General features: G+C 41.8%; 1 protein-coding gene across 3 annotated transcripts in view; it reads right to left on the bottom strand.

Annotated features, from left to right (window-relative positions):
- Positions 1–472: 472 nt before the first annotated feature.
- Positions 473–13,385, bottom strand: part of PHF2 (PHD finger protein 2) — a 186,679-nt gene continuing 173,766 nt past the window's right edge. For 2 of the 3 annotated variants that reach the window (XM_075287607.1, XM_075287608.1), the window contains one exon: positions 473–3,061. In XM_075287607.1, coding sequence (XP_075143708.1) covers positions 3,005–3,061 — 57 coding nt within the window. In that variant the 3' untranslated portion in view covers positions 473–3,004. Of the gene's footprint in view, positions 3,062–10,831; positions 11,097–13,385 lie in introns of all 3 variants that reach the window. The other variant, XM_075287606.1, reaches the window with a different exon arrangement.

Genomic DNA, 13,385 nt, shown 5'->3' with positions numbered 1-13,385 from the left:
GATTCCAGCTCAGTAAGTAAGCACAAGTCTAAAAACAAAGAAAAAAAACACCTTAAGGGGGCATTCACACTATGTATACTGAAGCTTATTCTGAACGTAAAACACGTTCAGAATAAGCGGCGTATAAAGCGGTTCCATTCATTTCTATGGGAGCCGGCATACGAGCGCTCCCCATAGAAATGAATGGGCTGCTTCTTTCACTGCGAGCAGTCCCATTGAAGTGAATGGGAAGTGCCCGCGTGTACGGCACGGCATGAGTAGAGCTTGCCGTATACGCCGGCACTTCCCATTCACTTCAATGGGACTGCTCATAGTGAAAGAAGCAGCCCATTCATTTCTATGGGGAGCGCTCGTATGCCGGCTCCCATAGAAATGAATGGAGCTGCTTTATACGCCGCTTATTCTGAACGTGTTTTACGTTCAGAATAAGCTTCAGTATACGTAGTGTGAATGCACCCTAAGGCTAAAGCCCACGTTGCGGAAACACAGATTTTGTTGAGGTTTTTGAGCCAAAGCTAGGAGTGGATTGAGTAAAAGGGAGAAGTATAAGGGCTTCCTATATATTTCCCATCCCTTTTCTATCCATTCTTGGCTTTGGCTCAAAAAAACGCAACAAAATCTGCGGCAAAAAAAAGCAGCGTTTCCGCAACCTGGGGCCTCAGCCTATGGTTTCAAAACCAAATTAGGCAGCAAGTGATAGAGAAGCAGGGAACAACTATAGGGATCACGTAAGTAAGAAACAGATTCCCAAATCTGTCTAATAAATTCGGAGAAGTCTTCAGGGGATTCTTTCAAGCCCCGGGCACATAGTTCAATCTGGACCAGAAAATCCGTTCTGTACATCAGCCAGATTTTTGGTCAGAATCTAGACTGGGACTCTTTGCATCAAGGTGATGTATGATGGCGGAGTCTCGGCCTCCACGCGGCTTTACTGTCTATATACAGAAGGGGACCGTATAGCCACGAGGTACCAAGGATTTCTGGCATCATAGATCACTGTAATGACAGAAGTCCCAAGAAGTGTGCCCAATTTACAGACTGGTCTTTCTGGTCGGGATTGCTCCGGTTGCACTGGGCTTTTACTCCTCTCTTGGTATTAGAGGTTCTACAGTTTCTCTTAATATACTTGATCAATCTCCACAATGTATAAGTGACCTACATGGGCAGAAACCCTGAAATCTCAGCTGCCAGATTCATCCATTTATATGGACAAGGGACCAGGGTTTGTAGCTGTAACCAGAAAAGCAATTGGGCTACAGTTATTAAAAAGGCAGAACCCCCGTAAACTTCCAATCCAAAGAAATATTCCCTTCTGAAAGCCGACCGAGCATATCACATAACCAGGTGAGCATGTAATGTCCATCTCTTCCCCAACACCATATAAGGACCAAATTGTTGGATCTCAACTGCCTGACCTTCTTGTTCTTGGGCCAGAGGTGTCTGGTATAGGCTCCCCCATGGACTACACATACACAACTAGCAAAGCTGAGCATGCATGTGCATATGGGAGTCAGGAGAGACATCCCACAGCTACCTAATGTGTATGACCAGCATTAGTCTGTAAGGCGTTTTCAAGGTCTCATCCCTTGACCTTTATGGCAGATGAGGCCTAGCACCACTTGAATGCTTCATAATCTTGGAATTTGTTTTATTCTTAATTTTTATTCCTCCCTTGATTTTTATTTTAAAATAAATACCAACCTAAACCCAAAGACAAATCAACAGGGATCTCCGTGATTAATAAATAGTCATAAGGATTTCACATATAAACCATTGCCACCCATTTCCACTAAGTGAATGAGTCCGGAATACCGGACAAAGCCACAGTGGCGCTGTCTAGTATCCCTAGGCCAGATTTACAAAACTAGACACAGCCTAAATGGCACAGTTTACCCAATACTGGTCATTTTTTTTAAGGGTTTTTCCAGGACTATGACATCAGTCACCATTCACTAGGACAATTCCTAAATATCAGATAGCTGCTGGTCCAACACTCAGAATCTTAACAGATTCTGGCCTGACGAAGATCTTCAAATAGCTGATCGGTGGGGGCAGGGGTGTTGGATATTACCAATGTTATACTAATGGTTTACCCTATGGATAGGTCAATAATATCATAGTCCCTTTAATAGCTATTACTCAATTAAAAATTTGGTCCTTAGTTGAGATCTTGGGGACCTTTTTGAATATGCTCACATAGTTGTATGCTTACGCGCACATCCATACTGCAGATACAGCAGATCATTACACAGTACTGTATGGATATGCGTCTAAAAACAACCAACTGGGTACCATTACATGCCATCTTGGGGACCCAATTTGGCGTCCACTACTAGGTCTTTATAGCTTCTCTTGATATACCAATGTGCCAAAGTTGCAAGCCAAACAGCATGGTAGATATTGGGATAACGTTGTGATAGTTGGTGCCTTGGTGGACAGAGATAATGACCTCACAATAATAAACTAGCACATGGCGACATTGATGACTGAAATCATGTGACACTAAGCCTGGGATGACTGGCGACTATGCGTGAAAGGTTCCTAAGAAGATGCGGCCGCCATCTTGTGTGTTGAGCGTCTGTAACATTGTTGCATGATAAATAAATCAAGAAATGCATTTGTGTTCCTCTCATTGACCGGGTTTTTAGCGGGTTCTTTCCTAAGACTGGAATGATCCTATTTTTTTTTTTTTTTTTTCTTCTTTCCTGCAAACTAGTCACTCTCAGCAATTTGAGAAAGGACAATATTATTATTATTAAAAAATATTAGCAGTACTCTGTACACGTCACCTGCTGGAAGTTAAAAAGAATTACTAAAGTGGTGGCAGGAAGGTAGAAGGTAGAGCGGGGGTGGGTTCCTCCTAGCACATTTTGCAGAGCGCCACTGCAGTCCTTCGAGAGTTCAAGGTTTAGTGTCAGCTCACGAGTCCATGAGTCGTGAGGAGAACGTAAAAGTCTGTCTGTGTACAAAGACTAAAGGAGGAGTTTTCCGTTCCGGTGGATTTTCAGGATCTTCCCAAGCCTCTGTTTAGCTGTTGCCATGCCTTTTTTTGTACGTTTACCTGCAATATAACACAAAAGCAAATGAGAACAACGAAAATTGTCTTCAGTACTTCAGCCATGTCAGCAGTGCACCCCCTGGGCTTCAATCCAGCAAACAAGGGAATGACCGTGAAGAGTTAAATTGCCCAACACAGAGCGCACATTCTGATGGAAAGCCATTATTTGATAGGACTGTACTCTCAATATAATGTCCACACATTTAGGCTAAGGCCCCATGGGCTGGAAACTCCTCGCTTAAGCGCTGCGGGAACAACTAGCGGTTCTTCCTGCAGTGCTTTGAACAGAAAGTTCACAGAGTTTTCTTCCGCGGACTTTCGGTTACCATCATATCTACGGGGAAAGCCACCAGCGTTTCCGTAGACATAATTGACATGCTGTGATTTCCAAAACCACGCCAGTTTTGGAAATTGCCCACTGCAGTGGGCAAATCGCGACGTTTCCGGCCCGCAGGGCCCCAGCCTTAGGGAACTTTTCAGCAGGTGCTCATTTCCTGTACTGGTTAAGTTTTATAACTAACTAGCTGTTACCCGCGACTTCGTCTGCGGTGATTGTAGCAGTGGGTATATACAGGGGTGGGTAAGGTTTTCGTAGTGTGTATAAGGGATGGGATATGAAATGTAACTTTATCTTGTTGTTGCTGTAATTCAGAGAATACGTGAGACTTTTGTGTTGAAGTTAATTTGTATTAGAGCTGCTATACGGAGTTGTGAGAAACTTTACATAGTGACTTTGGGACAGAAGTATTTGAAGTTAACCCTTTCCCGCCGATGGCATTTTTTGATTTTCGTTTTTGACTCCCCTCCTTCTAAACCCCATAACTTTTTTATTTCTCCGCTCCCAGAGCTATATGAGGTCTTAATTTTTCCTGGGACAAATTTTTCTTCCTGATGCCGCCATTAATTATTCTATATAATGTACTGGGAAGCAGGGAAAAAATTCTGAATGGGGTGGATTTGAAGAAAAAATGCATTTCTGCGACTTTCTTACGGGCTTTGGTTTTACAGCGTTCACTGTGCAACCAAAATGACATGTCCCCTGTATTCTGTGTTTCGTTACGACTCCGGGGATACCAAATTTATATGGTTTTATTTACATTTTGACCCCTTAAAAAAATCCCAAACTGTGTTAAAAAATTATTTTTTGAAAAGTCGCCATATTCCGACAGCCGTAACTTTTTTATACGTGCGTGTACGGGGATGTATAGGGCGTCTTTTTTTTTGCGGGACCGGGTGTACTTTGTAGTTCTACCATTTTCGGCAAATGTTATTGCTTTGATCACTTTTTATTCAATTTTTTATCAGAATCAAAACAGTGAAAAAATGGTGGTTTGGCACTTTTGACCATTTTTCCCGCTACGGCGTTTACCGAACAGGAAAAATATTTGTATAGCTTTGTAGAGCGGGCGATTTCGGACACGGGGATACGTAACATGTATGTGTTTCACAGTTTTTAACTACTTTTATATGTGTTCTAGGGAAAGGGGGGTAATTTGAATTTTTAATCCTTTTTATTTATTTTTTTTATATTTTTTTTACTTTTTGTAAAAATTTTTTTTGCATTTATTAGACCGCCTAGGGGTATTGACATGGGTGGGCGGTGTCGCGGATTGTCAGAGCGGTGGGGGTCGGCAAACATGGCTGCTCCGGAGCGTTAAAGAGAGTCTCCTGGAGTATCGTTAAGATGAGGGGCAAAGTGGTAAAGTATATGTGATTGTGTGGGGTTAGGGGCGAGGCTGTAGAGGGCAATATGAATTTTGTGGCTTGCTATGGTCCAAAGTGTGTGAGATTGCAGAGATGGTGAGTTTGGGTTTTGTGGGGGTCCTGGCACAAACGTATGTGCGCTATTGTGACAAAAAGTAGCCTATTGCGCAATCGGGTGTATTAACTATGTTTTTGGAAAATTTCAGCCAAATCGGTCGAGCGGTTTTTCCGTGATTGAGGAACAAACATCCGAACATCCAAACTCACAAACCCACAAACTTTCACATTTATAATATTAATAGGATGTACTGTACATCCCAATCCCCTAGAGCCCCCTTCATTACTTTTGCGGAGGGCAGCAGAGGAGGCCGAAATTGTGCTAGTCTCCCCTGCAGCCACTTTGACTCTGTGATGTCATTGACTTCCCATGGACTATGGCCACAGCTCTATTCAGTAGAATGGAGTTTGTCATGTAGTAGAGAGTTGGAGCATCTGTAGGGGAATCGGGAACTAGAGTCCTCCCCCACTGCCCTCCAGAAAAGTAACAGAAGGGGTTCTGGAGGATCTGACTGTACATTAGTAATGAAGCCTAACCAGTGCAGGGAATGCACTAGTAAACTTTATTACTTCCCCAATAATCCCTCTAATATACTAAAAGGAGTAAAAAAAAAAAAATGACCATACTGATCCCGATTGATCCCATAATGATGTTTCCCACTCCCCTGCCAGTCTCTGTACTGTAATCATTGCAGCCAAAAATGGACCATCCATCGGCTACTGCTTGGCTGCAGTGGTCACATGCCCGTGACTGGACGTCATAACTGAAGTAGGAAGTGCCAGCACTGCGAAACACTGCAATAGGGATCAGTAAGGTAAGTATTACTCCTTTTATCATTTAACAATGGCTGGCAGTGGCTTATTCTCCTGTCCCTGTGGAGAAAACATTCATTCTCAGCCAAGTAAGTAACACATTTGTAAGGAAGGAGCCGAGGAGAAACTGTTGAAAAGCGTAGCCAAAACCAAGACTGCTGGAATCTGCTTGTTATGCTCACTTACCTGTGCACCAGTTTTGATAAATCTTGTTTCAGGGGTTCCCAAGATATACAAATACAGCTCGAAGTGTAAATGTCAATTCACTTTATATACTAATGCGTAGAGGGGTTTTATGTGGAATATTTTTGTAACATAATTTATTCACTTATTTCACTTCATTATAAGAGAAAACTAACAAAGCTCTGAGTCCATTCTGTCCATAGGGTGTATAATGTGTACTATACTGTGTACTATGTGTATTCTATGCAGATAGGCTTCCTAGCCCGCCTCTATACTCCCTGCTTTCTAGAGACTGCTGTAAAGCTGCCTACCTGCTGACACCATAGCGCTCACTATTACAGCTACTACCCTACCCCTCTCTAAAGGGGGGGGGCTCACTGGCAACATAGTGAGGAGCCGCACATTGTGAAAAGGAGGACCCTGTAGGAGCTGGCAGTACGGACCGCGAAAGTATTCAGCAGATAATGGCAACCAGGGACTGTAAAATCAGTATTAGCTGGAGTCTAATCACATTACATTTTATTACATCTGTTTTTGCATCTGTTAAATGGATAAGCTGAACAGATGTGTTTAAAAAAAAAAAAAAAAAAAGCGTGGTGTGAATGGAGCCTTAGCGGGGCTAGGAAGCTGTAAATGGTGGGTACAGTACACATTATACGCACTCAGAGCTTTGTAAAGGAGAGCGCTTACACACAGTTCTCTCCTATAATGAAGTGGAATAAGTGTTTAGTAAAACTCCCCTTACACAATACCAAAAAAGTGAAGTGACCAGATAAGAGAGAATAAGATGTGCTTTAATCCACCAATACTTTACAGCTTGCTGCTTCTGGAGCTTTATCAGACTTGGATCTGGATTTCTGTGAGTAAATCTTGATAGGACTCCTAGGAGAGACAGTAAGAGTCCTGATTCACCCGCCCACACATAGTGATTGACAGGCCATGAGTAAGCGTGCTTATACAGAGGACTGTCAATCCCTGTGTATGGGCAGGGGAAGAAGGACTCTCACTGTCTGTTTTAGGAGTCCTGTGAGGATTTACTTAGTTTTTTATCCCCTCCATATCATATCATATCAACCCATATATCACAGAGCTCAGCTTCTCTCCCTCTATCATATAATCTTATACATCACAGGGCTCAGCTTCTCTCCTCTATCATATAAACCTATAATACACAAGGCTCAGCTTCTCTCCTCTATCATATAAACCTATAACACACAAGGCTCAGCTTCTCTCCTCTATCATATCTCTCCCTCTAACTATTCTTATTTTGGGCTTCCGAAGTCACGCAGTCATTAAAATCCAGAAAAGTGAAGCCGTCTATATCTATCATACTTAATATTTAATCTACTGAAATTCACTGGTCGCTGTTATTTCCAGTGGTGAATAAACATGGAATCGGAATTATAACTTTTTCAGGGAATCACATATTGATGGTCTTTGTTTCAGCTGGAATATGTTGGAATCCCAGAAAACTATTCTAGAGTAGAAGCTGCCGGTCAACAAATGTCTGTATTAGTGGTCGCATATTAGATATAGATACTTTAGAGTAACACTTCAGTAAACATCGGTACCAAACATGAATATAGCGGTAATCTAATAATACTAATGACAATATAATGGTGAAAGCAATGTACTTGTGAATTAAGCCATGTAGGTTTGTATTTTAAGGTGGAAACTGTAGAAAACCGTATAAAGCTGTGGTCTCCTTCACATGCTGCAGGGACGTTATTTCCTTTATACCTCTTTTGCATACTCCAGAAACCACCGTTTTACTTAGAAGATGTATCATTGTTTCCGCCTGTCCTGTAGGGAATGTACATATGAGAACATCTGTAGGTCCACAATGACTTGGCGGGGAAAGGTGTAAGAGGAAATGTATAGAGGGAAAGGTGTAAGTGATGGGATGTTTTTCTAGTTTCCATTCTCCTGGCCCCAGGGAGCCTTCCATGTTTCTGGCGTTTTCTACCAGGGATGGTTAGATCTCATGGTGGGAGATAAAGGTCCCAAATGGAGTGGTGCTGTTTTGAAGGAAGCCAAGCAACGGCCAACACTCTGCCACCTCATCGGAGAACTTTTAGGCTTTATATGGGGGGTGTTGTTGTATCCAAACTTACAGCCATGTCTCCTGCAGATTTAGCATTTGGCAGGGAATGAGGACAACTGCAGATACTTAAGACCTACACACAGGATAAGAGAGAACTGTCCCTCAAACATGAGAACAGATCCCCGAATCCCCATCGGAACAGTGTGGCAAAGGTGTATGCTGTTACTCCATGCAAAACCTAGGTGGCCAATAGAGATGGCAGAGTATACAGACTTTGGATGGGGTAGCACTGTAGGGACTATAACTAGATTGGAACAAGGTCCTGCTCATTTGTATCTTACACTTGAGAATATTTTTTTACATGGTGTATATAAATATATACGGTATATATGAAATTACAGTCTAGCTGTTTATTTACTTTGCCCGCCCATACTGTGCGTTGCCCGCTCGTGACTTGGCTGCGATCTCCTCTAGTAAAAGAAGTGTTCGTAGCGATTAGCTGCTTGTTTAGTCGGGCAGGTTTCCATGGAGGAATGTTAGAGGCAGCCTAGGAATCAAAGGCCGGGTTACTACATTACTGGGTTATGTCAAGAAGAATCTCTGTCATTTTCTGCATCCATGTCTGACTTCATTACAAGTGTCAGCGCTATAAGATCCTCCAATCATAGTAGTCAACGTTGACGCATGAAATAACAGCAGGACCTCCGGGAACTGCCGGTAATCGCACTTCTGAGCCAACGGCTGATCACAGTCCGGGTCAAGGCCTTATACATGGCCCTTACTAGTCAGGACAAGGTTTAATGGTATATTACTATTTGCTGGAGGATTTTTTGGTTATTAACATCATCTGATTAAAAGGAATATATAGAAAATGACTTAATGAAATGGGCTACATAAATGTATAGTAGAAGGTATATGAGAGGAGAGCCTTTAGCATCTAGTCATAATCAGAGATGAGCGAGTAGTATTCGATCGAATACGTACCCGCCATAGGTATCGGTGTACGCGGCCAAACACCAAGGGGTTAAGCATATCGAATCAAAGGCAGGTAGGTATTCGATCAAATACCTACCCGCCATAGGTATGAGTGTAAGCGGCCGAACACCAAGGGGTTAAGAGCACTGAATCAAAGCTAGGTAGGTAGGTAGGTATTCGATCAAATACTACTCGCTCATCTCTAGTAATAATAAAAGGAAATTCTTAGCAGAACTTTGTGCCCCTGGCTGAGGAGGAGACCAGATTCATTTGCAATGTCCCATCTGTGTACAGTACGTAGCTTGCATTCCCCATATAATAACAGTGCCAGACCATCTCTTCTTAGAACAGTCTCATTCCTCTGTTATGCCTCCTTAAAAGGGGTTATGCAGGGACTGTTTAAAAATTCACCCAAATTTCAGGTTTTGGCTCAGAACTAGCCCCTGAGTTTCTCCACCTCCTCTCTTATGGCTCATGTTGAAAGGTATTTTCCTGTATTATGGGGGTCATACTAGATCATTGTAATAACAAAGCCAAATCCTACAGTACAGGTAATACCTGCGAACACATAAGAGAAGGGAGGAAGCGACTTGGGTTTTGGGTATTGAATGCGAATATATAACACTGAGTTGCAACCAGCCCAGAAACTCAAGGTCTGTGGTTTAGTTTGCTAAATTGGTACGTTGGAACTGGAAGGGCCACTGTAACCACAGATATGGGACCATAGCCAAGTTCTGCCTTCATATCGGGGCTTGCAATTCTTTGTACAACAATGATAAGAAAATGGAGTTTATCTTTCAGCTATGTGTTCTATATTCTAATGACAGGGATACAGACTCGGATATGAGTACTCGCAGTTAACCCAGCACTTGGCTTGGCCCAGTGTGCGTGTATGTGCCCTCAATAGGGAATGGTGAGTAAACCGCAGGCTATCTACCATAAAGGATCAGATATGTTGAGTTTCCAGAGCCCGATCTTTCTTTCCCCCAGTATCTGTCGACAAGGGCCCCCATAAGCATTGGATGACTGACTGATCTTGCTGAAATTGGTGAATTCTGCCATTGTTAATCTAATACCTATGGCCATTTGTATACAGCAGACACGTCACTTTCAAGATGGCCATGTATAGAAGTCATTTTTTCTTGAATATAAGGCTTTTTGGCACATTGCCTTAGCTACATATTAGGTGCTATATGCTCTTCAAAAATTATTCATCCTGAGACAAATGTGTGACCCTGAAAAGATGGATCTTAGAAAAGCATATCTAGGTAGAGAAGTGGTGCTGTGCAGCTCATCATAGATACAAATGAGAAGCAAGAAAATTTTTAGAAATAGTCCACGTCCACATAAAATATAGTGGCTGCAATGAAGTCTGCAGAGCCAGCCTAATAGAGAGAATAAATCTGAATACACCCCAGCAGCCACAGATCTATGAAAGGTACACCGTATCTCCAGCCATAGGCCCTACAGGATACACGTCTACTGCCTTAGTTTTGGTGACCTGAGTGGTATAAGATCGTCTCGTCCACCTGCCAACTGTTGTAGTATCAGTGACTAATAGGCTAAAATAAAAAACCTCTATATGCCGGGTGGGACCAGCACCTATCCACCCTCCTAGACGCTGGCTACTAGTCTCAGATATATGTACTGCTTTATTGCGGATTGTTGCTCCCTACCTCCGGGAGGGTCCCTGTCAGAGCAGTCGCGGGGACATAGAGGTTTACGTAGAATAACAATGTGCTGTATACAACACATGAAATGCAACATAGGAAAATTTCCAGTTTGGTTCCGATCTTTGCAAGTCCAGGTCTTCAAAGCTGATAATAAACCAGATTTTTCAGTAACACTACGGCCATTTCTAAATTCTGGATTACTAGCAACCAGGAGGACCTGGAGTAGAAGATCACATATGTTGCATTGCACCCAAAGCTGATCGGTGCGATACTACTGACACATTGCTCAGGTAAGTCCAGCATACACTCCACATGTAGGTTTACCTTTGGCAGCTGAGTTATTTTGGGAAGACACAGACGGTCTCCTTTGTGTGAGGAACACCCCGGGGGCCATAGGCTGAGGGCCTCTGTTTACTTGGGCTACACCGAACGTGCTGACACCGGCCGTGTACTCGTGGTCTGTTAGACTAGTGTCCAGAGATTCCAGCTTTGTGGCTTCGGGAGAACTGCTTTCCTGACAAAGTTTATTTGTGTTGTTAGGTGAAAGCTTCTTTTTTGTATTCTTTTTCTTCTTGACTTTTTTTTCCTCCTTTAAGGAAGCAAATTGTTATCATGAGGCTGCTTTCACATATGGATCGCATCTGACAGGTGAGCAGAGATTTAGAAAAGAAACATCCACAGAGGGGTGATGCCAGAAAGTCTGCGCCTCCCTATTTACCCGAATCTCGACTTACAATCTTTTTTGTGTATTATTTTTGTATGGGGGTGGGGGAGTTTATTATTATTTAGTTTATAGACTTTATGGCCCTGTATATTGCTAGCTAACTCCCTTTCAGGACGTGTCCTACCTTACTCTCACAGCACCACATTACGGGTAAAGTTGGAGTTACACTTTATATACATTGGAGCAAAAAATTTTGTAACTCTATGTATGCTTAATAAAAAAAAAAAACAAAAAAAAACAACAAAAAGTTACTATCATGCATTGTTATTTCGTGCTGTCACCTGAAAAAATATGGGGACCTATGCTGACCAGCCCAAATAGTTCTGCCTTCCATAGTCATGAAGCCAAATTGGATTTTCCTACACCTCTACTGCATTGGAAATACTGGAGTAAGGGTGCGTGCACACGATGTAATGGGGCACTGATTCTGGCATGATAACTCATGTAAGGATCAGCGCTGCAAAACAGAATCCCATTGACTTCAATGGGTTCCGTTTAGCGCGTGTAACACATTGAAATCAATGGGAGGATTTTTAACCTATTCATTTCAATGTGTTACACGCGCTAAACGGAACCCATTGAAGTCAATGGGATTCTGTTTTGCAGCACTGATCCTTACACGAGTTATCGTGCCAGAATCAGTGCCGCGTTACATAGTGTGCATGCACCCTTTAAAAAGAGACCGACACACTGTTCCAAAAACACCGTTACAGCAGGAATATAGCTGATGTATTTGGCTGCCATTGTAGCTCAGTGGACAAAAGCAATATAGTGACCTATTAAATACAACACAACCACAAAGAAAAGCGAGTCAACCCCAAACAATGATGGGGGACAATTCAGATCTACACACTGATATATATGACAATGAACCAAATGAAACAGCTAAAACCTAAATCACTTGATGATGTGATACAATATAGTACATATCTTAGTAGTAGATATAATACATTATAGTCCATATTTTAGTATAGGCTCCATATTTTGGGGATTCTCCACTGTACATAACTCTACCACCATCTACTACACTATCCTCCTTTCCCCATCCCTTGTAAATTGTAAGGCCTCATGTAAGGTCCTCCCTCAGCCTCTATACTATTAAGTCACTTAGTAAGTCGTATTGTATTATGTAGATTCACCAAAAATTAATGGTGCGTTAATATAAATGATAATCCCTATAATTTAGTATGTTTGTTACTCATGGGTGGATGGGAGACTAGCGCCTTGGAACTAACAGCTGTCGTATGGATACATGGGCCATTGTAAAGTGTACATTCAATTACTGTATAAAACAACTTTTCATAAATGAATAGCACAAGTCAATATGAAAAGCTTTGTAATATATCGTAATAAAAAAAAAACGCTTCTTTCTCCAGTTATTACTTTTCTCTTCCCTTCACTCAGTCTGTTATTACCAACAAAACCTATATCCAAAGAGGAGATGAAGTCTAAGCCTCAGACATAGACGTCTATGGAGAGGAGGGAGGAGGCTGATGACAGTTCTACTGTGCTTAATAACTAAATTAAGTCTATACCACAGTAGAGAGTCAAACAATTATTTACTATGCAGCAGCAGTCTCTTCCTCCTCCCTCTTCTCTCCATAGACTTCTATGTTAGCCTCACATGCATATTACGTTGCTTCTGACAGACCAGCTCATTTGCATTCTATCAGTGATAACAGATTGAACATAGAGGGAGAAGAAAACAGCCTGATTAATGGAGAAATAAGCATTTTCCTTTCATGAGATTTATTACATTAATAGTACAAGCGAATATAAGACAAGTTGTTTTATAATTGGAAGGACACCAGCAGTGCCACAGCTCTCTACTAGGGTGCAATAATTTCAATAGGAATTTTTCAGCCAATTATTCCTCCCATTTCCCTTCTCGATAAGATTTTTTACTACATAGATGTTATGTTCTCTACAATGGATGGAACCTTTCTTTAAAACTTAAATGGTTTTATTCACCAAAACTGTATATAAATGAATATACTTATCTGCCTTCTAAAAGATTTATCTATTTATTTAATAATCTCACTGCACTATGACTATACAGGACACTGTAGACTTCTATGTACTGCAGTAATGTGGCTATAGACGAGATCTTTGCAGCAGCTAAAACGTAATATCTCATTTAGTTCGAAAAGAACT

Source organism: Leptodactylus fuscus, chromosome 9, assembly GCF_031893055.1.
Source record: "Leptodactylus fuscus isolate aLepFus1 chromosome 9, aLepFus1.hap2, whole genome shotgun sequence".
NCBI lineage: Eukaryota > Metazoa > Chordata > Amphibia > Anura > Leptodactylidae > Leptodactylus > Leptodactylus fuscus.
The sequence above is the reverse complement of the archived record's forward strand: the minus strand, read 5'-3'. Positions and strand labels throughout refer to the sequence as shown.